This window comes from Apteryx mantelli, chromosome 2 (genome assembly GCF_036417845.1).
Source record: "Apteryx mantelli isolate bAptMan1 chromosome 2, bAptMan1.hap1, whole genome shotgun sequence".
NCBI lineage: Eukaryota > Metazoa > Chordata > Aves > Apterygiformes > Apterygidae > Apteryx > Apteryx mantelli.
Genome location: NC_089979.1, coordinates 118,111,019 through 118,138,596, shown reverse-complemented (window position 1 = coordinate 118,138,596; position 27,578 = coordinate 118,111,019). Strand labels below are relative to the sequence as shown.

The 27,578-nt window shown below is 40.7% G+C and overlaps 2 protein-coding genes across 5 annotated transcripts in view; one reads left to right on the top strand and one right to left on the bottom strand.

Annotated features, from left to right (window-relative positions):
- FBXL2 (F-box and leucine rich repeat protein 2) overlaps positions 1–1,863 on the top strand; it is an 83,038-nt gene extending 81,175 nt beyond the window's left edge. The window contains exon 18 of the transcript XR_010883450.1: positions 1,732–1,863. The gene's annotated coding sequence lies outside the window, so the exon portion shown is untranslated. The remainder of the gene's footprint in view (positions 1–1,731) is intronic.
- The window catches only part of UBP1 (upstream binding protein 1), a 37,409-nt gene extending 27,651 nt beyond the window's left edge, over positions 1–9,758 (bottom strand). For all 4 annotated transcript variants that reach the window (XM_013948111.2, XM_067291318.1, XM_067291319.1 and 1 more), the window contains exons 1-2: positions 9,579–9,758; positions 418–569 (exon numbers count right to left, since the gene is read on the bottom strand). In XM_013948111.2, the coding sequence (XP_013803565.2) occupies positions 418–569; positions 9,579–9,691 (265 nt within the window). In that variant the 5' untranslated portion in view covers positions 9,692–9,758. The remainder of the gene's footprint in view (positions 1–417; positions 570–9,578) is intronic.
- Positions 9,759–27,578: the final 17,820 nt, after the last annotated feature.

The following is a 27,578-nucleotide window of genomic DNA, read 5'->3' as shown; positions in this document are numbered from 1 at the left end:
AAAATAAAACAGACTATAAATGGGAGAATGGGAGGCAATAACAGACTATAACTGCAAGTCTGACAGAAGAACAAAGCAAAACTACTAGCAAGATATCCAGTCTCATTTTTGACATGTATTTATTTTGGATGTACCTACAAGTATCAAAATATGAAATAACTCCACTTTTAAACTTGCAGCATAATGGTCTTCTAGACCTGGAATACATCTGGATACATATAACTATCTTTTATTCCTCCAAAACAAGAAGAAAATATATTTTTGAACATCCAAAGCCTGAGAAATACTGACAAACAACTCAATACCCAAACCGCTCTCCAACTAGCATTTTCTTTCTTCAATTTTTCAGAAAATTTCTTATTTTTTGAAGAGATCACCACTTCTCCGTTATTATGCTTGCAATACATGCATACCAACCTTGGTTCAAGTATGTAAGAGTTTCATCATGTAATTTTACTGCTGGAGATGTTGCAGCACACATAACATACTGAAAGGGCGGATGTTTGGGCTCATTTTCTGGTGGAAGGCTGGAATCTTCCTGTTTGAAAATAGGCAGTGCCAAAACATCACTGAAAAGAAAAACAAAGAAACTCTGTGAGACTGTTGGCCCTGTTTTGCTTCAAGATTAAAAAAAAAAAAGTTACATGTTAACTTAAAAAACCCACAGTGGAATAAGTGCAGAACTTTGTTGCTCTGAGTTCATTAGTAAAACCAATCTGAGCAGTATCCACCAAGACTTTAGGACCAAGACTAGGACACATAAACAATGCTGATGTAGCTAAGCAGGCAATAAAGTTGTGCTGATCCTCTGAAAACTTCACCTTTATTTCTGGTCTCCACTGAAAAATGCAGTTTATGCTTAACATTTCACCTATCTACTTGCCTAACATAATGCAGCTGATAGTAATGTGTGTACTTTATTCCTTGAAATGATATACTCCCCAAAGTAAATTAGTTATGCTGTAAAAATCTTTCTCCCCATTCAGAATAATTACATCTAACCTATGAATTCTCTTGACACTGAAGATTTTTCAATCCCGTTATTAGGCTTTAGTGTACTGAATAGGATAAAAATGATTGAGCAGGAACCTCACAAAACATAAGTTATAGAAAGTATATATGCCAAGATTTGTTCAGTTATGGAAGGAAATAAGATGACTGGAAAATTTTGGAAGTGTAAAGTTTCAGAATAGTAAAGAGCAATCCAGGCTTTCCACAGGCAGAGGTAAGAAAAGCAGCTTCACTACAAACAGCAAACATTTATTTTTTGCCTTCTTTGAAAACTAGTTTCTAAACTGAAGCAAGATTTCCTTCTGACTAGGCACACTGCCTCACACCTGTTGGTTCAGTTTTTTAATCTAGACATGCATCTCTTTCATGTTTATCTCCCTTGCATTAATCGCAACCACAGAATTATTCTACAAAATATATTAAAATTATATCTTACATCTATTGCACTGCTATTTATTCTTTGCACCCTAAGATTTTTGAAGTAAAATTACTCATTTCTGTGAGAGCCTGTTTTTAAACAGAATTCTGTAATTGCTCTTGATTTTCAGCTCATATCTGGAGAATCAAAAAGCATCAATAAAATAATCAATTTAAAAAGTGAAATTCCAACCAATATTTCTGTGTCATAAAAGCTTATATATAGTACAGACTTGGTCTTACTTATTAGATATGGGAAGTGCAGCTGCTAATGGGCCTGGTTCATCCCAACTTTTCTTTCAGAGCATAAGCCACATACAGTGCTGATGAGATAAAGGCCAGCCACATCGTATACTACCCCTCAGTTACCTGGAAGAAGCTATACTGACATGAAAGAGGAAATGCTTCTGAATTGTGAAAAATTTAAGAAGTCAGTCTATACCTTACAGGCTCTCCCAAAAAGTAAAAACTAGAACTAGAATAAAAAAAAACAAAACGAAACAAACCCGCCACCCAAACAGGCCCCTTTCCACTAGGAGGAAACCCCAGGAGATGTTACTAACAAGTATGAAAGCAGGCAAAGGCAGGAAGCAGTCCAAATATACAGTACAAGCCTGCTGAACCAAACCTTAGCAATTCGTGATGCCAAGGCCCCAAACTGGAGCCCAGAGGAGGTTGTATACCTTAACTACCTACAAAGGAAGATAATGTGCCATTTCCAGATGTGAGAAGCAAACACTCCTGAAACAAGAGTTTATACATAGAGACAAAAGGAACACCAGATGCAGAGGTAGGACCAGAAGACTTCACAGGACATCCGAGCACTACTCCTCAAGGATGACTCAGAAGGCACAAGCAGATGCTGCAGGCCCTGATGTCAGTGTGAAGGCAGCCGGAGCAGAGGGCAGCCTGGCACGTCACACCTGACACGAGGAAGAGCACTGCGGCAAGCCCTTCTTTGGCAGGGGGAAGCACTGTCCCAAGACATGATTTGAACACTACACACCCGTGCTTATAACACGCTTTGGCACATAAAACACTAGTTAGTGTTTTTATGAAGAGGAACTTTAAAACTGAAGGAACATGGAAACAATTACAATGTTTAAAATACACACATAGGAGTAGAAGTGCAATAAGGAAGGTATGCAAAACATCTCACCAGATGAACAACCCATAATTCTTGGTGAAGTTCTGCAGCACTTGCTTTCCCTAAACCTCTTAGTTCTTTTAAAGGTAACACACAAAATACAAAGTCTTTTACCTAAATACAAAAAAAATCTTTTAAGCCTTCATTTTCCATCCATGATTTACAAATAAAAATGCATCTGTTCCAGCTTAAGAACATGCACAGTGATTGATGAACTAGTTAAATTAACAGGCATGGCACTGGAGGCCAACAAATACAAAAGGAAGAACAATTTAGCCAGTTTTAAACCTGCTTTTTCTAAGACTTACAAAGCAGTAATGACTAACTGCCAGTGCAGGGGGAAAAACATCCAGCTCCTCATCCTACAGTTAAGTCATAAAGAGAGCATATTGCATATTCTTAAATGTCATCATTCCAAAAAATGCTCCAGCAAACAGCAAAAGGCAAATATAAGAATCTTCATACATTTTCTCAGCTAAAAGCACGAGTTTTCTTACTAAAGAAACAGTGTTCTGGATAGCAGTACATTCCAAAGGAGAAAGAGAAGCCAAAACAATTTAAAACTCCTTTCTATGCCATTTTTAAATAAATACTACTTAAATAACATTTTGTTTTGTTCACTCATACAGAATGAAACATCAATGTTTTCACATTTAAACATACATGTGCTCCCACCTAAAAATAGATAAAAGCTGCAGGCAATTAAACAAAGTCAATACAGTATTTCAGATTAAGTTTTTAAAGTGTCAGTAATGAACAAATGTTAACTGATTTAAAACTATTAACCCCTCTCAAAAGAAGTGAGACATCTTTTCTGACTTTCTACAATGAAGCTTTAATGGAGCATCTGGTCTACCCTTCGATTACAGCTGTACAGCATCAGAGGAAGACTGGGTTTATTTGATACCCATGAGTCTACGGTTCAACAATGCAAGAAGTTTTCTGGGCCACGCTGGCGTAAGAAATTCCTGCCTCACAGCCTGCTGCCCTCCCTACCTTCCCCTCTCCAAAATACTTTGCGGAGCTATGCTAGGATCTCTGTCAGTTTACAGCACAGCCCAACACGCAGCTGCGTGTACACAACCGAGAGTAGTAGCAAACCAGTGATAAAAATCTTACTGTACAGAAACCCCATATTGCCAAAACTAACTTGAGGGCAGACGTAATGAGTGAAGCCCATTTCCATCCTCCTGAATGGTAGTAACAGGAAAAATGGAATCTCAGAAGAAATTGTAGTGTCTGCGTTTACCTAGAAAATCATTGAAAACACGCAGTCTTGAGAAACACAAGAACACAAATGGCGTTCCTCCCATTTCTTTGAGGCCAGGAAAGTTTTGTTTATTCTTATTTTGGTTCAAACACGGACCATCTAGAGTTCATAGCGACAAGCATTTTCTACAAAAAGTATTCATTGTTAACACAGCACAGTTGAAGAAAAGACAACAGGTATACTCACAATCAGAGTAGGAAACTAACAGAACCAAAGGGAAACAAATTAAGTATCTTTAACAGTTCTCTTTACTCACACTAAAGAAGAGTATCTTGCAAATGACAAACTATATATAATGTGATTATGTAGACCACACTCATAAAAAGTATGGAAATCCTAAATGTCAGCCTTTTTTTTTACATCTAGTTTTATACTAATTCTATTACAGAACCCAACAAAATAAACCGGAGAGCAGGTCAGCCTTCTCAGTTCCATCTTTCTTCTCATACCCCAGATACAATTTCTGCATTTATACCGAGCCAATGGCCCAGCTGTGCAAGTGATCTCTCCCCAGTAAATCGCAGGCAGTATCCATGTTTACATACACTGTAGCATCCAGACATTTTCCTACTCAGCTAGTGGAATTTTTATTTATGCTGGCCCACCGCAGATTAGTGACAGGCATTTTTATTGCCATCTTTGCTCAGCTTATCTAAGGTAGTCAAGGACCTCTGACCTAGACTGAAGCTTCCACTGGCAGAGCTGTCCAGATGGAGGTGAAACAAGGTTTCCAAAACAGCTAGTGATGAAACAATCTCAGGCTAGAGGAGAAAAGGACTATAAGAAACAGGTTCTGTTCTTTCCTCTACCCTGATAACTTTAGTCTTTGACTTCACAAAACCAAATTTACTTCACTTTTCCTACCTAAATGAATTTTGAATGATTACAAGCAAGCTATTCTCTATGAGGTATAAAAGAACAGCAATGTTTTGAAGGAGCGGTAGCATCTTTTATTAGACTAGCTGATATAATTTGAAAGAACAGACAAACATTATTAGGATCTTCCAAGGTTTACCCTCCTGATGGAAGGAACTCTAAGATCAAATTTTTGAAGCTATTAGCTCCAGTAAGAAAACTCTCATCTCAGTCACTCAGAATTTGTTATCTAAAGCATTCAACTGAAAGCATTCTCCGTCCTCCTAGAGGAAGGATAAGTTATTCCCAGAGAAACAGAAACAATCTCCATTATACACCCAAAGCAGGTTGTAACCAGGTCTCCAAATCCCAACCTTAGCTATCTATGCTAGTTATAATAAATGAAGAAGTACGTAAACAAAACTTCAGCATACAAAAGCAGGAAAGTTTTCAAGAGGAAACAAGGGTGCACCTAACACCTGAACTGTAACATCCAGCAGGACAAATGATGTGTGATAAGCTAGCCTATTTTGTGTATCCTACATGAGCAAAGTACAAAAAGACCTCAAAAAATGCAAGTTATCCTTTTCCCATGCTTGTGAAATGGGGTTGTCAGGCAGAAAAATCACCCTCCTTCCAAATACAACCTCCTCCCTCCCTATCACTTTTCCTGACTCATTTAAAAAAAAAAAAACAAAAAAAACCCTGCCTACCAATAAAATGGTCAAAAAAATAAGTGAAGAACCTCCTGTTCTTACAAAAATAGGAACTAGTATGTTATCAAAATTCAAAACAACTTCCCACCAATCATTTGCCTTATCTGTCTTCTAGATTGTATGCTTTTGGGTGCGAGTACTAAAACATCCAAGAACACACAGGCCTCTTGAAACTTTAAACTGTGATTTACAAGGGCAAACATGTTGAGAAAGACGCATGATCTCAAAGCCAAGCTCGGCATTGTTAAGGGGTCTGAACCAACGATAGGGAAATGAAAAGAAATGGGAGAAGCAATACTTCCTAACACTTTTCCTGCGCCCAAAAAAGCAATTTTGATGTGAGACGAGAGCACCAGAAGTAGTTGTTGGGAAACAGCCTTCCCTGAAGCAGTTGCTCAAGTAATGTGGCATAAATAAGAAAGAAAGTGCAAATGTAATGGCTGTTCCTGGAAATCCTACAAACTGTCATAATGGGAACTCAACTGGTTGAAGGCCTCAATTTATGAAAGTCTTGCTGGAGAGAAAGAGAGAGAGAAAAAAAAAAAAGTGTCTTCCTAAGCCTTTGAAGGAACCGAAGAAAAGCTCTAAAAATAGTATCTGCTCACAAATAAAAATCCCTGGATTCTCTACCCACTCCTCAAACACAGGCAGCTGCTCTAATTTGCACCAGCTACTGTATGGTATAAGGATTGCTGATAAGTTGGAATAACGCATAAAGCATAAGTGACAGTAAACGGGCTGCCCTGCTCACAGTGTCATACTTCCATTCCCCATGTGAGGCGAGAAGGAAATGCAGAAGTTAATTACGCAAGCTGAACAGTCTCTTCCTTAAGACTTAAACTGGTCTCCTTGACCTTTTAAAGTGCATTCAGCCATTCAACTGGGGGGGAGAAAAAAAGTCAGTGATCTAAAACAAGAGGTTTATCATTCAACATAGCCACTTACTGTGTGTAACCAGTACTGTTTTATGTATGGTAACAAAGCTATGAGGTTTAGGCTCAGGGGTTTCATTTTTCCTTAAATGACTATTTCTTGACAGGTATTTGCATATCTGTATATTTGTACACAGAATCAAGCTCCAATTGTAACCAGTACACAGTATTTTATTTTAGCTTGGAGTCCAAGTGTTAGTAAAAATTATGCTTTCCATTTATATGTGGAAAAACTCTAAACAAAATAGAGCAGATTATTAAAACAGAAGCTTTTTAGTTTATTCTGCAGAAAATACCATGCACATCTTAAAAAAAACTTTTCAGGATACCCTAGTAATCATCCCTCTTAAAAATAAACAAACAAACAAACAATAGCAGAGTATTAAAAAAGTATCAGGATATTAGAGGAACGTGACTAAAAAGTTAAGACAGTAACTGCTATGACAGAATCATGTTAAACAGAGTCTAAACAAAAGGATGTCAGAGATCTAAAAATCGTGAGAAAAAGCCAACACCCTGTCTTCTTTACTTGAAAACAAAACACTATGAGTTTTAAGATAATAGTTCCCTAAATCCTAACAGGCAACCTTAATGTCTGCTTCACCCTAAATTTCGGACAACTGTTAATGCCCAAAGCTCCTTCACCACCAAAGGCTGCAACCAGCTCTCCATGGCACAAGGAAACAAGACTGCAGTAGGTTTCCATTCTTTCCAGTACAAGCAGCAGCCTGCTAAATTCTTCAAATACCATCCAAGCTTTTGGAAGATGCAGCAGGATCAAACTGTCTTGATTCTCTGATAATGGAGGACTGTTTAGATTTTTAAAATGTATTTTGGTACAACCTTCCGTACAGACTTTCCTATTTCAGAGCTAAGAGTTATCTTTTTTCAATTTAGTTTAATAAACTTGTTTTAAATCCAGAAATATATACTAAATAAGCTATTTGTGAAATAATCAGCAAGTTCCCCCCAAATAGGCCTCAATTTCAGCACTATAAAACCATTGAAATTGCAAGCATTTAAAGAAATTCATACTAAGCTTCCAAATTACACATAAAAATTCAATCTTAATAAATAACAGGTAGTTCAGGATAGTTTGATATTAGTTCTTATAGTAATGCCTAATTATTTACCTTAATTTAAATCAAGGCTTTCATTATATGAAATAAAATCTGTAATTCTGCTAGAGAAATGGCAAGTAGTTCCTCAAACTTTTCTTTCCACTGAAATAACCTCCATTTTTAATATTGTATAACAAAGACTAGTGGTCCCCCAAATTACACAGTTCTTGCTGGGTTAGAAAGATACTGTTGCTGATCATGGATATTACAATGTATTTGGAAGAACCACTATGAGTGCCTTAATTCTATACAACATGATCATTATCAGTTGAAGTTAATAGTAATACCCAAAACTCGACCACTAAAGAGAGCACCAAGCTTTTATACAGGAGGGCAAGTGTTTTTGATACAAATGACAGTAACTCAAAAACTGTGATCAACTGAATCACTATTTCCTGTTTATAATCAGTTTTTCATTGCCTGAAAAGATGTTAGAACAGAAAAACTGGGCTTCAAAAATTTTTTAAAATTTTGAACACTATTTAGAGACACAGGAATCTGCAGAGAAATTTTGTCTTCTTTCACACTGTTGGCTTCCTTTTAAGAAAACTCCAATTACTGATCAATAGACATGAGCAGTTTTCTTAATAAGAATAAACATAAGGGTTACGTCACATATTCTACTCCTACTATTAACTGATCATCAACTAAAGGAAGCTTCAGCTATGTTATATACACACCACCCTTAACATGTAAAGGGGTCACGTGCCATTCTTCCTTAAAAAAGATAGAGGCATGGAGCCTAGGTAGCTTTCCCAGCATTCTTCTTCAGAAGAGATTTTTTTTCTTTTGCAATCTCTGTAAGGAAGAGACAAATAATTAACTTATGCTGTCATTGTTCTGTGTGCCAGTAGAATATCTACGCTCTTCATGTTGTACCACTCAGTTTTCCCGCTAACATCACCATGAACCGATGAAAGACATGCTTTCCCCCAAGTAGAACTTTAAGTAATAAATACGTTATTTTTAATTAAAAAAATCAAATACATCTGCCACCACAAGCCTGCTGAGCTCACAGTCCCTAATACTAGCAAAAGGGACTTCCTTTCTGTATAGCTGAAACCCCTATATGCAACTCTGAATGGAGACACAGTAATTACAATGCTTCACCTAGGAAGCACTGCCTTAAAATATACATAATAGTTGAAACTTGTGGTGACCTTCAAGGTTCAGGTAACGCTGACAGAAGACACTCACCTTCCACACAGGTCAGGCCATCAAAACTATCAGATGCCAGTGTTGTATTTCTCTGGACTAGAGTCAAAATACTGACTAAACCTATCAAAACCTCAAGCTAGAACCATTCCCATTGTCTTAAAACTAGCTTCCCTTTTTCACACTAAGTCACTTAGAAATCTAAACACTCTGCCCAGAACTGAGATAAAATGTACTTATTTCAAACAGGTACAGCTTTATCTTAATTATGAAAAAAAGCACGCCCAAACACTATTTAAACACTTCAACTGTAAAACAACCAAGAGGTAAAAAAACCTGGCAAGTTGATTAAGAAAAGAAAAAGCTACATGGCAGGAAAAGGAAAAAAAAAAGAAAGAAAAAGAAAAAAAAAGGTCACTAAAGACACACACTACACAGAAATAAAGAACAATAAAGAGTCCGAGTAAAGTACAACTATAATGTTAACCTGTCAACAATCACAGTGCTAACTTGCTGAAGAACGAACGTTTTAAAACATTACATAAACAGAAAGCACCTATTGATTGTTTACGATGAACTAGAATTACACTTGCTGACTAAGGCAGGACAGGTTTCTGAAACATAGGGTCCAGATCCACAACCGAGAGACAGAGCAAAGGCCATTTCCAGGGCAGAAAATATATACAGGGCCAACGGGGCATCAGTGAAAGAGAGAGAAATTCATCTTTCAAAAGGCAAAAGGCGAGGAACGTGGTGAGAGCCCCCGCCCGGGCAGGGACCATCACGGCCACGGGGAAAACCGCAGGGCAGCGGCCGCCCTCCCTCCCCGCTCGGGACGGCCAGAGGCGGCGGCTGCCAGGGGACTCCGGGCCCCCCTCCGCCATGTGCCCGCTTCCCGGGCAGGGCGAGGGGCAAGTGGGGCCGGAGCACCCTCCCCGTCCCCCGCGGGGGTACCTCATGCTGTAGGCACCGGCTCCCAGCTCCTGCCCGATGCCCGAGAGGCTGGCGTCGAAGTCGTGCACCAGCCCGGACTCGATCACTTCATCCATCTTCAGCACCCACGCCATCTTCCGCCGCCCGCCGCGCTCCCGCGGCGCCGCCGCAGGAGGGGCCGGACGGGGAGGAGCCGCTCAGCCCCGGAGCCGCCGCCGCCGCGAGGCGGTGTCTCCGCGGGGGAGGGGGGCGGCGGGGAAGCGGGAGAGAGGGGAGGGGAGCGCGCAGGGCCGGCGGGGGGGGGGGGGGTCCGCGTTCAGCCCCGGGGGGGCCCTTTCCCCGCGGCACCACCAGGGCGCGGGGGCGCTCTCAGCATCCTGCGCCCGCCCGGCCGCCGCGGGGGGCTGCGGACCCGGCGGCCGCCTCCGCCGCGCCCTTCCCCGCCGCCTCCGACCAGACACAGCTCAGGGCCGCCGCCGCCCGAGCTCCGACCCAGCCCAGCGGCGCCTCCCGCCGCATCATTCACCGCGGGGAGGCTGCAGCGGCAGCAGCCCGGGACCCGCCGCCAGCGCGGGGACCCGCCGCCCGCTACAGCCCCGCCGGGGGAAGCGCTGCCGCCGCCCGCGGCGCCGGGCTGCCTGGCGCCTGCCTCGCGGCGCTGTAACGGCCGCCGGTGAGGGTCTCCCCTCCCCCCGCGGGCGCCGCGCACCGCTCCGGCGTCCCCCGCTCAGCGCAGCACCCGCGCTCACGCCAACATGGCGGCTACTTCCACCCCCAAGTGGCTGCCGGAGCCGGGCCTTACCGTCCTCGGGGCCGCTCATTGACTGGCCTCCATCAGCGTGCCCAATCAGAAAAGGGCGAGGAGGGCTGAGAGGGAGCATAGCCAATGAGACAGCACTTCCTCACACGAGGCGACGTCACCAGGTGACAGCCCAGGAGGCCCCCCCCCCCCCGGACTATAGGGCCCATGATGCATTGCTCCAACCCTCTTCCTTCCTCCGTCCTAGCCCCGCCGAGCGGGAGCCCCGCCGCGCGCAATGCATGCTGGGAGGACGACTGCCTGGGCCAATAGCGTGACCCGCCCTCCCCGGAAGCGGTGACTCCAAGGCGTGCCTTGACGACAGGCCCGTGCAGCGAATCCTGGGGAACACGGAGAAGCGTCGCGCCTGAATGGATAGAATTTCGGGCGGCTGCGCGAGGCGGCCAATAGGCACGTTAAGAGGGCGGGGCTCCTGCTGTGGAGCCGGAAAAGAAGCGCTTGCGCCCTGAAAAGTGCAAAGGCGAAGGGGGGCAGGAAGTGGCGTCACCTCTCCGCGAGGCAGCGCGCGGCGGTGCGCCGGCCGTTACCCCGCCGCAGTAGCGCCTGCGCCTCCTCCCCCGTCCGCCAGCAGGGCCCAGGCTGGGGCTCCAGTATTAAAGCAAGACCTGTTATTTCAGGGACAGGAGGCCGAGCCAGGCCCCTGGCTTACAGCAATAGTAGCCTGCGTTTCGAGGGCAATAATGGAACCTGAAACGTTTATCGAAGGCAGTTACAAGAATTCCTTGACACGCACTCAAATGCAGAGAGGGGGCTGTGCGCTTTCTTCTGCCACGCTGCTGGCAAACATCTGTAGATGGGTGTGTTTAAACAAAAATCAGTTCTCTAAGGTCTTCAGGGCAGTTGAGAAGCCAACATAATGCATTCAGAAAAGGGTAAAACCCGGGTTTGCTTCCTTTCTTTCTGCCCTGTAGCCTTCCCCCCTCAGGAAAGTCAGAACTTTACACTAAATCAATCTCTGAGAATAGAAGAAACGTAAGAAAAAGGAAGACGGCTTTTCATCTCTTGCTTGTCTTGACCTATAAAAGTTTCCAGAGAACAAGAACCTGCCCTAAAGAAACCAAACCCATCTGCATTTAAAGGACTGATTTACAGTCTTCAATACTGTGCAAAGTCATATAAAGCCAAAAGACAAAGCAATACTTGCAGGCATGCAAGACAGAAAAATAGTTATATCTCACTTAACATACCCTATATAAATACACTATGCAATTTGATTTAAAAAAAATCTTTAACATCTGCATCCTGGATTCAGAGTATCCTGCCTGTTGAAATGACTGTTCACAAATCTGAAGGGTCACAGGGCATCTGCAGATAGGAACCTCAGAAGTGGTGGGAGCTCAGAGGAACACACTCGCAGGTCACAGCCCTTCTTTTATCACCTAATCACTAAAAGGAAGCTGCCATAATGCAAATACAGCAAGCATATATATCTAATCTTCTCATGTTAAACTACATCCACCTGCGATAGGCAAGAAGTGCACTAATTCTAAAGAATTTCTTTGCTTAGTATTCATTTCCTATGATTCTCTCTTTCTCTCTGACTTATTTCTTGGCCCATTTTATAGTGCCTTAAGTCCATTTTGTAAATTTTAGGATACATTAAGACTTCCTTCCTGTCCTTTAATAGGCCAAAAACAAGTTAAATTTGGGTGCATTCAAGTAGTGTTGAATTTGTCTTTCTGGAATGTGAATTTACGTTCTGTAAAAATTAAGTTGCTGGATTTTATTCTGTTATTCTAATCAATGATTTCATATTCTCCAAGGAGAGGATTCAAGAAGCAGCTAAGCTTTCAACAAATAATTGTCATTGATTATAATGGCCTAGCAGGTGGAGAAGATTAGGAGGGATGCAAGGAAGAACTCGAATTGCTGGCCTAGATTTTAGGCTCGGTGGAGACAGCATAAAAAATAAAATATTTAATCTGGGGGCAGGAGGAAGATGCTAATAAGATAAGTAACCCATGACTTTATGTATAGAAAGATTCTCAAAAAGCTCAGTGTTAATCATTCAGAGGATTGCTGAATAATTTTATGAGGAGTTCCATTAAAATGATTTGCCTAGTGAGCAAACTGGAGAGAACCAAGACAGTAAAATATACTTTGATCATATAGCAATACACTTTAAGTGGTACTGGTACTTTTTTGTGTGGTTTTAATGGTACTGGTACTTCTGCTGCTGTAATTGATTTAAGAGTTCCCAGGCCTGGCTGCAGACAGATGAAGAATTCATCTGCCTGTACAGAGAACCTGAAGAAAGGGAGATTCATGAAGAGGGCATGGCCTCATGAGCAAGTCACTAACATAGGCACTAGCTGCAAAGTTACTGCTTTTGTGAGAATAATTGAAAATACTCCATGCAAATTACCTCTTTTAAGCCTGGCAAAAAGGCAACAAGGCCCCAAATTCATTAATTTATGATTATGGCTGAAATATTTGTTAGCAGTTCTGAAGGAGGATAACTACCCAAATGATGGCATTATTAATTAATATTATTAATTAATAAGATCACAAGTGGCGGATTTTGACTGGGGATTATTTTCCTGACATAAATTCCAATCTGTGCTGAGGAAATCTTGAATGGATACAATAAGATCCACCCTCTTGCAGCTCAGTCTCTAAAAGTTGGGTAAAGCTTGTCCATACTAAGCAGACCAGCTGTTAGTATTTCTGAAGATGTTATATTTTAGGATGTAAAGCATCCTTTTTCTGTTAAATCTATGCATATCAGAGTGCATATATATATTTTTTCTTTAGGCATTATTTATATCCCAGGCTTATTTACAAGTTTTCAGGTTTTTTTGTTTTGTTTTGTTTTGTTTTAAAGTACAGACCTTTCATATGTTTGCTTGCTTTGGGGCAGGTTCCTTGATCAGTCCAGTTCTCAGGGAAGGGGGGAGGAAATCAGCAGTGCACACAAACACCTGTTTCCATTCTTGGGGCCAGGTCTAACCAACTCCAAAACATGGAGTTGTAGCTTCAGTGCAGATCAGCTCAAGTATTCAACTTAAATCTCTAGTTCTTGTAATTATGATGCCATGTTCTCAACTATTGGCAGAATAGGTTCAACATATCTTAAGATGGAAAAAGCTTACAAGCAGAAATCTTGAAAACAAAATTTTTTTCTATTTTTCAGTTTTTAAACTAGCCTCAGGTTTTTTAATGCCTACAGTTGACATTCTGGATGATAGCAAGAATGGCAGCTGCTCCTGTAGCTTACTTTTTAAAAAATCCTAATCTCTGTTAGTTTTACCATAATTTACCTTTCAGAATGATTTTTTGTTCAACTTCCATATTGGCCTTATACAGGTTCCTATTATAAAGATAAAATTCTTACTTTTTATGAGCAATGGGTAGTCCTGACTGGAAAACTTAAATTGTTGCACTTTTGATGCTGCCTGTATTTCATAGAAAACTGGAGTGGGTTTAACCAATTAGGAACCATTGAAAATCCACATACCATGCACATGTGGTACATTTTATATGCCTTTTTCCTAGTAAAATTCCTATTCTACAACTTTTGCAATATAAGCCCCATGTAGAGTCCCACAAGTAGTCACATGAATTTTTTGGAAGGATCAGATTGCAGAATTTGTGCCTAAATTCTAAATATTTGCTGATCAGTAAAAGCTGAGAGCAGAGGTAATGGGACAGAGCAGACTGTGTGCTGTATGGAATGATACTTCCTCCTGGCTCCCTCCAAATTTTTGCCTATATAAAATGTGTTAAAAGCTTTCCACCTACCTAGTGTGACTGTCTAAGACAAGACTTAAGTAAATAAGCATTTTGAGACCTCAGATTGCTTCTCTAACCCTCTGAGCATGTCAAATTCACAGGCCTAACTTGTAATAGATAATATTCACTGTGGCCTGCCAGTCCAGTTCTGCACATGCCCTGTTACCATCTGAGCAGGGCTCAGGACTTCAGAGCCAGTCTCTCACTTAACACCAGTGGGAATCCTCAGGCAACTCTGCCTTCCACCTACATTCCCAAGAAGGGCTTGATCAGAGTCTCTACCCTGGGCCCAAATCCCCAAAATATAATTTATGACTGAGAAAGCATGTGTATGTAGCAGGAGACCAATTTTGAAAAGGTATCTGCACAGACATATTTTAAGTATAGTTTTACTGGGATGTGGGAGAAGGAGAGAAGAAGGGATCCTGATACGCTCCTGGCTCCATCTGCTCTACACTAACACTGGCTGGCATCACCCCCTGAAGTTGACTGCCGTTTCTATATAAACCTTATTGACATCCAGATGTGGAATGGAGGCGTAGCACTTCCCTAAGGATCTGACAGAGTCAAGCAGCTCGATGATTATGACCAGATTGAAGCCTCTTGCCTAACTATTTTTTTTTCCTTTCTGCTTTTGGTAGTCAGCCTCAAGCACCAATTTTTCAGCTCCTATACGCAACCCTTAATTTATGGAAGTATCTCCCCAGCACCGTATTTCATATCAAAACACAGGTGCATGCTGCCACCCAAACCTAAAGGCACGTGCTCGAAACTTTGGAGGAAGAGTGACTTCAGAGGGACTTGTTTGAATGGCAGCACTTGAGATGAGAGTGGGATGGGGAAACACAGAAGCAAATACAGGGAGCAGTGGAGAAAGACAAGACAGTGAAAACAAGCGCTGAGAGAGCATGGCCCTACGGAAAGCTGCGGGGGGGGGGACACTCCTCTGGGCTGAACAGCGGCTGAAGCAGCATGGAGCGGAGAAGTGAGCGGATGCGCTCGTGTTCCCTCGCAGTTTGATCCCTTCTGTGCTCAGAATTGTGCGCGTTACTTGCAACCGAATGGGATTGCACCAGGGAGCTGCAGCACCCATCCGTCCTTTCTGGTTCACTGTCTGGGTCACTAAATACACCAGTATGTTTGCTACATAGTCGTGTTAGCCAATCTAAGTTTCAGATCACCCTGACCTTTGTATTGAAATGGCTTGGTCATATAAACTCCACTGCAAAATTTCATTAATTTCACGTTTTAGTTCATCAGAACCCAAATACAGCCTTACTGCTTTTTAAAACCTAAAGCCATTAACATATTTCTAATAACAGCATCCTACTCAACAGTTCTACAAGAGCAGAAGTAATACTGTAATACAGTACTTAGTATGAGACTTTACCAACAAACAACCCATATCAAGGTAGATTATTAAACACTGTATCATGTTTACACACATTGTTTTTAGCCAAAAAGTATTCAGTTAAAGTTTAATACAGAGATTGAATCACATTATAAATTGAGATTTTAATGTCAAGATTAGCTGGAAGCTCTGAACTCATCTTAGCTCTTGTCAAAACATAATCATTTTTAATTATAAGAAAAATTTGAATACCAGCCAAATAATATTTTAGCCATGAAGAGAAAGTAAGTTCATAGCTCATAGGGATATGATGATGCAATAAACTACATATTGCATCAGAATTTCAATGCAAAATGTGGTTAACTGGTGTGTCTGGACTGACAGTACAAAGCAGCTCATATTTCTGATACTGCACATCAACTGAGCTTCAGTAAATAAAATGCACTTTTCATAGTACTAACGAAGCACTGAGATGTTGTGACTCTGTATTACTTGATATAAACAGTTTTACCTAAAGGCTGCACATGGAATTTGAAAGAAAAAAAACATAAGTTAACATCTCTGCGAATATCATATTAAGCAGTAAAACATTTCCATTGCTGTTACTCACACGCATGTATGGTGACATAGTTTGTGAAAATCATGAAGCTATGGCAAAATAAATCTCCACTACGGTGACTCTAGTGCTCAACCTTTTCTTAAAGGATCTAAGATCAGCAGCTCTGTTTGAAGGCTTGAGCTTGTGAAGTAGCAAAATCTGTGTATTCTACATTCTTGTGTGTATGTGCATGCATATATATATATATATAAATTACAATTATTATTTAAAATCACCTGCAATCATTCATTTCTTACCGCAGGTAGCTGCTGCTAGTGGTGGGATACTGGTGATGGTGATAATGTTCAGGCTGGCTGTGCCAGAAAAGCATTTTGGGATGAGATGAGGCGTTGTGCTCAACTGTGAGATGGTCACTGCAGTGATGGGGAAAGAGGAAAGAAAAAACAAACACACATTCAGATTAAGGCTGCAGTTGTTTTCCTCTCACACCTTTAGATTTAGCTGCTGCCGCCAAGTCTCCAAGAGAGGCAGATGGCTCAAGCCTTGGCAGGTTCCCACCTGCTCCCCTGCCTCCCTCTGCCCCAGCTGCTGCCCCGCTGCGAGGCATTATCACTGGCTGCCCTGACACCAGGCACGGCCCAGACCCCAGCAGCATCCATCGCCCCATGTATCGCCTGCCCGCCCTTCCCCACTGCCAGGGCCACTGCGCAGAGCTGCTGCTGCCCCAGTGGCCCCAAATAAGGGGCTGCGTGTTGCAGAGGCAGGAGGAAGAACAGTTTCATAAGCACTTCCACCTCGGAGAGGCATTTGGTCCTTTCTTCAGGCAGTCCACTGAAGTACTTGGACACTTGGATATAACCTGCATAGATATGAATCAAGAGTAAAGAAAAGGAGAGGGGGGAAAAATATACAGTGACCTCTGAGGCAAGCAAAATGCCTTCTCAGTAGCGTTTGCACTGCATCCCTTTTTTCTGTTCGTTATCTACACCTGATCAAGGGGCAGGTTACTACATAGTGTAATATTATTCTTTCTAGTTGCTTTCTTGCCATTAACAAAGATTAGAAAAAAATGAAAACGCTGTCCAACCACAGGGAAACTATTTACTCTTTAGGCCAGAAAGCCTTTCTTAATGTAATTTTCTTTGCATTTGATTTTGAAAGTTTCTCTCTCAAGTTACCAATTATCTCCCAGTTGCTGCATCCATTGGTGGCTACCATTTAGATGAAACTGAACCTCCAGCAAACCGCTTGTTTTTATATCCAGTTACAGCTTCACCCTCCCGCCTATTAACAGCAGAGAGATGGGCAACTTGCAGCTCAGCTTAGTTCCCCCCCTCACCCCCCCTTTAGGGGGGACTCACATTCAGATGCAAACCAGCTGCTTGGTGCTCCCATGCCTCAGTGCTGTTTGCTTGCCCAGGTTTGCAACCTGCATTGTAATTTCTATTTTACAACAAACAAGCAAAATAGCATTGACTGATCCCACTAATACCTTGACACCCAGAAGTGAAAAAGGGCACACACCCAAAAATCTCGTCTGAAAATAGTTACCTGCAGAGGGCAGCCATTCTGCTTGAAATAGAAATGAATACTGAAAAATTAGTAGTAGTTTGTTGGGATTTTTAACCCCCCCCCCCAAAAAAAAAAAAGTTACTTAATCCCTGCTCTTCCTTCTATAAAGTATACTTTTAAAAAGGTGATCTAATATTGTGACAAGACTTAGGCTGTGATAATCAGCATATCAAAGATCAAGATTCTGGAAAACACATAGGAATTATTTTGCATTAGAGTGATAGTAATATCCAGCAATCAAAAAACTTCAAACAAGTAAACAACATTGTTCCTCTTCGGATTTTTTTTCCTTTTTTTTTTTTTTTTTCACAATATGAGGAGGTCCTCCTCTGACTGTTCTTACTCAACATCAAACAACTAGAAAGAAAAGCGGAGGCCAGAATAATAATAAAAGAGGAACTGTAGAAAAGGGAAGAGGAAAGACACCCAAACATGACACGCTCTGGAGAAGCGGACAAGAACCGGGACTGCTGGCTTAGCGCTTCTCGGGGATTATTCTCTCCCAAGAGGCAACAAGGCACCTCAAGGAAGGCTGTCGTAACACAAACACGCTTGTGTACCCAAATTCATCCTTGATCCAACAAGGATGAGCGCTGAAAAAATCTTGTCAAGGTTAGTTTTCCACTTAAATATCCATATGTAACACCATGCTATTAATAAGCACCTTCTAGCAAATGTAAAGGGCTGAATGAATCCATATTCCTTGTTCCCAGTGATCACTGCTGCTTTTTTTTTTTGAATAATTAAATTCATTTGATTTCAGTGACTTTAGAAAAGCATATATATGCTGCTATCCATTTTGCTCCATCTACTGGCAAGCTGTAAAATAAAATCAGTCTCCAGCTCTAGATTGCGGCAAAGGTGTTGTGTGTATACAGGGCATTGGGCCTGGAAGAGCCCCATTTCCTTTTGCATTGATTATTCTCAAGAAAAGGACTAAAAATCACACAAACCACTTTCACAGCCTTCCAAATGCCTAGCTATTTGCCTGCATCTCACACACAAACACACACTATATATATATATATGTGTGTGTGTGTATATATGTATATACACACATACATATGTATATAGATAAATACACACACACACTGTGCACCAAGTTTTCGCTTTGAGCACAGCGGACTTTCTTACTAATCCTTTTCAGAATAGGGACCTGAATCCATCTTGATATTTTTAAATAATGCAACAAACAAAACATCAAGCCATAGGTTTGTCCTCCTGTCAAATAAGGCAGTTTGTTGTGGTTGTAAATAACCGCACAAGGAGAATCCAGGCAAGCAGTTGCAGATTAGGCTACTGGCCTGGGTTTAGCCAATGTGCTTGCAGGTGGATAGGGAGTGAAAGCTGTTGGACCTAGGTAGACTGGTTTCAATCCTCTCCCCTGTCGTTGGCCTGTCTAGCTGTTAACAAAGCTTTAACTATAGAGACTACCCAAGTAGAGAGGTGGCTTGTATCCAGAGAAGCTACTGCCTCCAGGAGATGAAATATTTACTAGCAGAGGAGGGTGAAGTAATTAAAACTAGTCTTATCTCACGTATTGTATCCAGCTTAGTTTTTAAGTCCCTGCTTCTTTAAAAAGGCAGAAGGCCTGTGTTAGGTGTACTCCTCATGCTATACAAACCATTTCAAACCCTAGCATGACCATGAAAGCTGCCATTACAAGTCATAACTCCACTGCAACTGCTGCTCCTGACAGCGCAGAAAAGCAAAGCAAGACAGACTCTCGTGGACGTCCATGCAAAAAGCACATTGCTAACTGGTAAGATGAAAGCTATTTCAATCCATATAATTGGAATTGCTTATTCTTACATTTTAAGGCAATAAACATTTTATAGCACACTTGTACAATTGGACAAATGCCACAGTTTGAAAGGTGAAAGTTGCAAGTTTGTCCTACTTTGAAGGAACCATTACAACCTCCAGCTGCCGAAGCATAAAAACCTTCCTTTGCCCTGTCCTTTGTCCTCCACAAATACAACTTAGAGTGCACTTGTTTCCAGCCCAGATGCCTCAGGTGCAGGTAGGCATTTGCCATTGCATGTTTTGCTTACGTACCACCACGTTTTTAAATATCTTTGTGACTCCATCTTCATCAAAATCAGTCATGAGTCTAACTTGAAAAATAACTCAAAATTTGCAAGTACCTGCTAAACCAACAGTGTGATGCTGTGCTTACTGCACAAGGGCTGGGGTTCAGAATACCTGAAGTACTAAATAAAACATGTAGAAGAGATGTTATTATTCAAACTGAAATTAAGCACTAACATATAGGAAAAGTCAGAGATACTCAGCAGTTATTACTTCATTACTTTCTTCTCTTTAGTCTTTTTGACTGATCATTGCAAAACAGCAAAACAATATATGGGTAAAACTTCAACTATAGCATAGATTTTTTTTTTTTTTTAAATCAGGATAAACTTCTCAGGTTATAGTTTAATTCTGTTATTTTGCCTCATAAAGCACTGTATATTCCCCACACCCACTGCCCTTGACTAACCTCTAGACATAAAGGTATGTGCTTACAGTCTTGCAAGTTTGGGGACAAATAAGGCGAGTTTTTAAGCCTCATACTGTTTATTGTTAAGGAATTGTTTTTGTTTCTTGGTTTATAATCTGCCCAATAAGCACTAAACAAGTCTCTGTAAAGGAGCATTGTATACACAAGCAACACAACACTATTTATCTAAAACATCTCTTGCTCTAAGGCTTGTGTATCACATGCAAAGTCAAGCCTGAAATTTAAGGTGGGGAGGCTAATGGGTGGATAGACATTGAAGTTCAGCACTTCAGTGAATAGCACCTGAAAATTTTAATTGTTGTATTTTTCCACCAAGAGCATTGAAAATGATGAGGTCTATTAATGCATCATTCAATTTGCTGCACTTAATTTTTTTTTTTTAAATAGGGTGATCAGACTCTTCACTTCATTAAGTGATTGTCCTGAGAACTACAGCAAATGACATTAAATAGTGATATTAAAACTGGTTATATACACAGCACTTTTTTTTGGGGGGGGGGGGGGGGCGGCTTTGTTTTTTGGCAAGTAAAAATCATTCTGCAGAAAACACATGGAAAAACTCAATCACAAACCATACAAGACATTATAAACTTGGTCACAAACTATGATATATTCTGAAGAATTTGTTCAAAATAAGTTTTGCTGTCAAGTGATGGTTTTTAGCTGTACTTAAAATGCTAGTTCAATTTAAAAGCAGAAGACAGGTTTATATATAAGCAGGAACAATGCCTATATGCTTCAAACCCAAAACAGAGCATAGAGAAGAGAAAGCAGTGTTGCTTCGATCTGTCTTGTTTGTTCTTTGGACTCTTTTTGGTTGTGTCAACAATTGCTGCCAAATGCGGGGTAACTTTGGAAACACCTGTCAAAGTGGACATCAGTGACCCAGTTTACCTGAATCGCTAAGTATCAGTCTGGTATTCATGTTTAGATGATACTCCCTGCTTTCACTGGCTGTGAATCCATCATACATTGAGGTGGGAAGTGCTGAATCTTATTTCTAGCTCTTCTGCGTGTGTACTTCTGAATGCATGACCGCAGTCTCTCCCATATATGCATTCTGTTAGTGGGACTGGACTCTTTGCTGCTGTTACTATGAACTTAAGCACTGACAGGTTACAATCACGAGCAAGAAACTCCTACACATGATCCCTCACCGTGGTTCCAGGGTAGCCTGCAGTTCTGATCACACAACTCCTGACATGTTAGACAGGACACAACATAATCCTTATTCCTATGTCAGGTCATCCGAAGGTGGCACAAGTCGCTAGAGGACAGTCTGAAAACGGTAACACACCTTGTCAGTTTTATCCAGTGAAAGATAAGCAGTAATGTGTTCATCTTCCTCAGGTGCACCTGCCATCTTTATTCTGGATCACAGGGTGGTTTTAGACATCCTAATCTGGGTCTGTTTACATTTAAGCACTGTAAGGACAGCTACACTTACCAGTCCTTCCTCTGTGACACTCAAGACTCTTGAGAAGCAGGACTGGGGTGGGGGTAGGGGGGAGCAAAGCAGGAAGAACCATAAGGAACACCTTACTTTGGTGGTAGACCACCAAATTCCAGTGGAAGTCTTAGGACATCAACAGCAGAGATATGACAATGCATCATAAGGCATCTCAGCAGAATGGCATTCCACTTGACATGCGACAATGTTGAGCACGCTGAATAATTCAACAGTTTCTTCAGACCACTTCGGTGAGATGCATTAGACATTTAGCACACCTGGTGTTTGGACTTGCTTCAGAGTTTGCTTGATATGAGGCAAAGAAGTGAAGTAACTTTATACACAATGAGAAATATGGATTGCTTCCAATGCTCAAGGGTCAGTTTACAAAAAACTTAGGTTTGGTTTTGTCTGACCAATGCAGGAAACGCTTCTTTCCTCATAGGTTCTGCCACCTTATTGGGGAATGGTGACCTCCACAGCTGAAAGCCTCCTTTGCAGGGTGTTACTGCTCTAATCTCTTCTTCCATAGTCCTATTCCTCATATAACCTACTAAATCAAAGAGGATCTGATTAGGGTGTTGAGGTATTGACCAATTTCACATCTCTGCTATGAGATGCAGGTATGGTGGCCATTATCTTTGCTTTCCTCTGCCTCTTTTTAAAAATGCTTTCTGGCCTATACAGAAAACTGTCAGATGGAGATCATTTGTAGTCATTAAAGAGGTTTAGACAGTAACACTGTTCAGAGAAATTTTCTTTAGATTTAATTAATCACATCATACCCGAGTTCAAAACTTAAGTTACCAGGTCTTTATGGCTGTAGCAAAGAATGGAGTAGCTCTTTTGTAGAAGAGTCAGATGTCTATAGAGGTGGACACTTCCAAGTGTTTGTTATCCTGCTATGCCATGCTTGCTGTGCACCTAGTTAGTAGCCTAAATATCAGTATTTGGATTCACAGTTTCTGCTGTGGCAATGCAGGCTTCCTGTACGTTCTCGCACACAAGGCACAGGAAAGTCAGCTCTGCTCCTCATTCCTAATGGACAGAATTCCTTATACCAATGGTTCTGTGGCAGCTTTGGGTACCTTTCCAGGTCTAACATTTTCTAGCATGGTGCTGTCTTGGCTTTGTTGATCAAAGCCTCCAAATTCAGTGTTCATCCTCTTAATTCTCCATGCAGAAGGCAAGACATTCCTTATTCCAAGAAAATCTCCTTCTTGAAAACATTACAAAATAGATGAGTTTTTAAAGTTTTTAAGAACAAGACCTATACATTACAGTGTTTTAAATTTAAGTATATACACCATGTCCCTCTTTTCATATCCATTGTGCAATGATCTTGCTGTTTTCCACATCCTCATAGGGTAAAAATCCCTTTTCTTATATGGTTGAAGAAGCAGCAGCTCACAGACTTCTGAGAAAGGGCAGCCTCCAATGATACCAGGAGTTTCTTCTCAGTGCTCTCTCTTATGATAGAGGCTTGCAATGCTGACTCATTTGAATAGCAGTTCCCTCTCCCCAAAATGATGCTAAGAGGTAGAGAATCATGCAAGAGTGCTACGCACTCCTTGCTAAACACTATCTTTGGTCAATGACCATTTCTTTTGTCAGATGAATCTTGCCGCAGAAGGGCAGTGAAATACCACTGTCTTTCAGCAGCCTGGGGAAACTGTTGATACTGTCTCTAACCATAGGAACATGAAGTGGTGACTGAGAAGGAACTTTTGGCTGCAAGCTTCTGTCCTCCCAAAAGCCCTGCAGCTGTTCAGGAAACCTTTCCTCTCTTGAGGGAAATGCCTAGCAAGGCACTTCAGTGAGGTCAGGTTGGTTAACTATTCAAGAGATGATCAATGCCCCAGAAGTCACAGATCAAATACAAACAGGTCTGGATGGTACAGATATCCTCCTGTACAAGCAAGCATGTCAGCTTCTACCACCAAGTATCCCTTCTTTAAAAGGATTCACCTCCCAGGGCTGCAGAATGCTTAACTGTAATTTTTATTATCAGTCCAGATTTTCATGCAACCATACAGTTGCATCGTATTCTGGGAATGTGGCCATCTATTATTTGACTTGAATATGAAAGATAAACAATAGGTGTTTTTCTTCTGGGCTACAAAGGTAGCAAGACCACAGTCAGTTCATTTTCTTAATGGCACACCTGCCCAAGGCTGGTGTATGCTTTCCAATTTTTCTGACCTTCAGCATATTCCACAGATAAGATGCCACTGTGACTACTCTAACTTTGCAAAGTTTAAAGCAATGGAAAAAACTTGCCTCAGAGTTCAGGCTCCCTCAATTGAAAGCCAGGCAGTCAGTTTCTATTCTAGGATATTTGCTTTTTGTTTATAAAACAGATTATATTGATAAGGAAAATGGGGGAAAATACAGGTTCTTCTGTTAAAACTTCCTCATAATGTTTTTCATAAGGATAAATTATCAGTCACAGGATTTTTCCAATTCTTACATGAAATAACCATGGATTTGTAATTTAAACCAAAATTTTTTTTATTGGTATTCTGCTGTAAGCAGATTTCTAATCAAGGAAAGTTAAGCTACAGAGGGGCTTAATGCCCTTAATGCCCTTCTAGTATGAAGGGCATGCGCTGACAGACTGATCAGAAATTATCAACTATCCAAATGGATTCAAAGTTGAAGCAAGGTTTGGCATGAGCAAGTAGTTTACAGACCCCCAAACTCCATTCATAACTCACTTTACCAAAACACAAGCAGCTTCTATGGCATTTTTAGTAGCCTGACACCTAAGGAGGTCTTACTTTTGGCAAAATTTTGTACTGAACCCTCAAGTAAGTCTTTGGTTGAGGTATGCTTCTTCTGAATAGCAGTTTTACAGTCTATTGTGTCAGTCACCAAGAACACAAGTCATTTGAAAAAATATAGAGTATTCATAGCTTTGCAGTAACTGCAGTTCTTTGAAGCACTTCATATATTTACTTTTCCCTTCGCTCTTTTGCCTTCTTGTTGGGGGTGCAAAGAGAGAGCAATACCTGGGCTATTCTCCAGTTTGGCTAGGATGCTAAGGAAATTACCAAATGAGTATACCAGTAACATATCTACCTCTATGTTAGAGTATCACTTGAAGACAGTGTCTTTATTTACTGCCATTAAATTTAAGAAGGCATCCAACTTGCATTTTTAAGAACAGAATTAATAACTATGTGGAGACAATCTGTGAAAGGAGGTGTCATGGAGCTGCACAAGTGATATACTTAGTATCTAGAAAAATTCAACTTAAATAAGAAAACCCCATGTCAATTATTTAAGCCCCCCTCCCCCCACACCTTTCACTTTTTTCCATTCAGGAAATACTTTATGGAAAAAAATAGCAATTTCAGTGCAAACCATCAAGTCCAAAAGCCACTTTTCAGGTAGCATTGGATATTATTGTCTAATGGTTTCAACCAACATTTTATTTCCAAAGAAAATGAATATGCAGAAATAAATAAGTACTGGCAACCTACATATACAAAAGTAAAAATGTAAATTCATTATATATGGAAAGAAAGGGTATGAGGAAATGAATTATGAACATCACATTTGTGAAGCAGCGACATCTTTTTTGCATAGTACCAATTTAAAGGCCACAATTTAGTCCCCTATTTTGCAGCAAGTCCCTTTTTAGTCACTTTATCAAGGGGATTTACAAGTGACTGAAGAGTACACATGAATATGCTTAACTTTGACTCTTCCAAATCTTACAGCCTCAATTCCCTCCAAATAGAAAAACCAGAAATACGAGTCAAAAGGATACAAGTTCTGAATAAAAGATTTTTTTAAAAAAAGTTTCATCTGTCAAATTCTAAACAACCAGTTAACATTCAATTAAAATTTCTCCTCTTTGACAAATTCAGGCTACATAAGTAGTGATGCATGAGAACTCCTTAGAGAGAACAGGTAACTTCATCTGGCTAAAACAGCTCAGTTGATTAGTCCTCTAGCATGGCCTCAATTGTCATTTGAGGGATCAAAAATGGATCAAACAACTCAATTCTCCACATAGAGAAAACGTAACCATCTATGATGACATTTAGTATGGTATAAAAAGGTTTTGTCCATATCACTTTAGATTATTTTCAAAAGATAAAAAAATAACAAAGGCCACAAATGACATCCTTTACCAGATTAGAAGATTTTTGCACTGGTATACAGTTACAGCTGCATTTCAAAAGTAGTATATTTATTTGGATTAGCAGATTATTAAGCATTAAAAACATGCTAGTCTGCAATTCTAATTGAAACAGACCCATCCAGATCCCTTATAGACTTGCATTTCAGCTGCTTAAACTAAGCTAAAATCACAGTTTCCTCATCTTCCCTGATGTTTTAATGTGAACTATCTATGCTCAGGCTAAGCAACATGTGGTAAGAAATTAGTTCTTCCATATAGGCAGACTCTCAAGGCCCTGGACAGATGTTCACTTTTGCAAACAGCCCTGGCAGAAGTTTCTGATCCCAGGATGCTGCCTAAGGACCAGCTGGGTTGGGCCTCGAATGGATGAAGACTGCTCACGCAAGGTGCTCCGTCGGCCCTGCCATGGACAGAGAGGAACCAGTGAGGCAATATCTAACCAGTCTAGCCGGCTTCTGGGAATGTCTGCCCATTGCCTAACTTAAATCTATACCTTTGATTTTCCTGGTATAAATCTTCCTTAGACAGACAGGCCCTACCTTTGACTCCAGCTTGACATACAGTTAACAGAAGCATTACTGATTTCAGTACGAGTTCATAGAGGTGCAAAGATTTGCATTTGTGGACAACAGCAAGATCTAGGAAAGGAAGCACACCAAAACAACCTGTGAAACTTCTGTACCTGTGATAAAGTTCAGTTACTTTTTTATTTGCTACCAATGATAGGAAGTCTGGATATCAAACAGTTATGAGTAATATCATTTTTCTGTATCAAGATGGCAGCTACATTGTTTTTTTCCACTGCAATATATTTTCCATGTTTCTCTATCAAGCATTATTTCCAATCATCCTTCCTCAAAACATGCTTCATTTCACTTTCATTTTAAATGGAATTAAACCTGCAATTGCAAAACTGATCAGTTTACTGTTTTAATGGGGGGAAAGCATCAGTTTTCATTCTCCCGATAATCTTCCCAGTCCCAAACTGCCCATTTTATCCCCACCTTATTTATGTTTATTATAGTCTATGTCTTTGTTTGCTAAGCTCCAACCCGGCACAGTGAACATTACCACAACAAACTGAACCATTCTCACTAGCCTCCAGCATCACAGGGATTAACTGTAGCATAACTCAGGAGATTATTCCTCAAGATTATGTTCTTTCAGGCTCATTTTCAAAGGAACAATGTTATATTCAGAATTCAAATTCTTTACTGAAAATTAAACCGTAAACAGTTTGGGCCTACAGGCTTACTGCATGGATATACTCAAACACTTAAACATCCATAGAAGCTCCTGAGAACATGAAAGCCTGTTCCAGGATACAAACCTTCTTCACCCTGGGACTCAGACCACAAATAATAAACACAGCTCAGCTGGTTCCAATCTTTATCTTTGAAAACAAACAAGCAACCAAACTCAGGAAGATTTACATGATCAGCTCTCCTTTCAATTTAGGCTTACTATTCCAACTGCCTTGCTAAGACTTCAGCTCAACATAACATGTTACTCAAAATCCTTTAAAACAAATGACATCCAAGTCCCCTATGTGTTTCCTGCCCTGATTCTGCATGTAGCTTTCTTTCCTTCTTCCTCTCTCCCTTTTAAGCCCAAACCCCAGCCTTTTCAGAACCACATTTCAGCATTCAAATCATTGCAACAGTGACTTAATCTTTAGAGAATATTAGAAAGAACACAAAGAAATTCCTTCTGAAAAAGAACCGTAACTTAATTTTCTTCTAGATCTTTATACTAATCCATTAGAGAAAGCACCTCCAGCATGAACATAAGGCATGACTAACGATAATTCCAATTTAATTAAGCTAATGTCTACTTATAACATAGGAAATGAAAGCAGAAGTA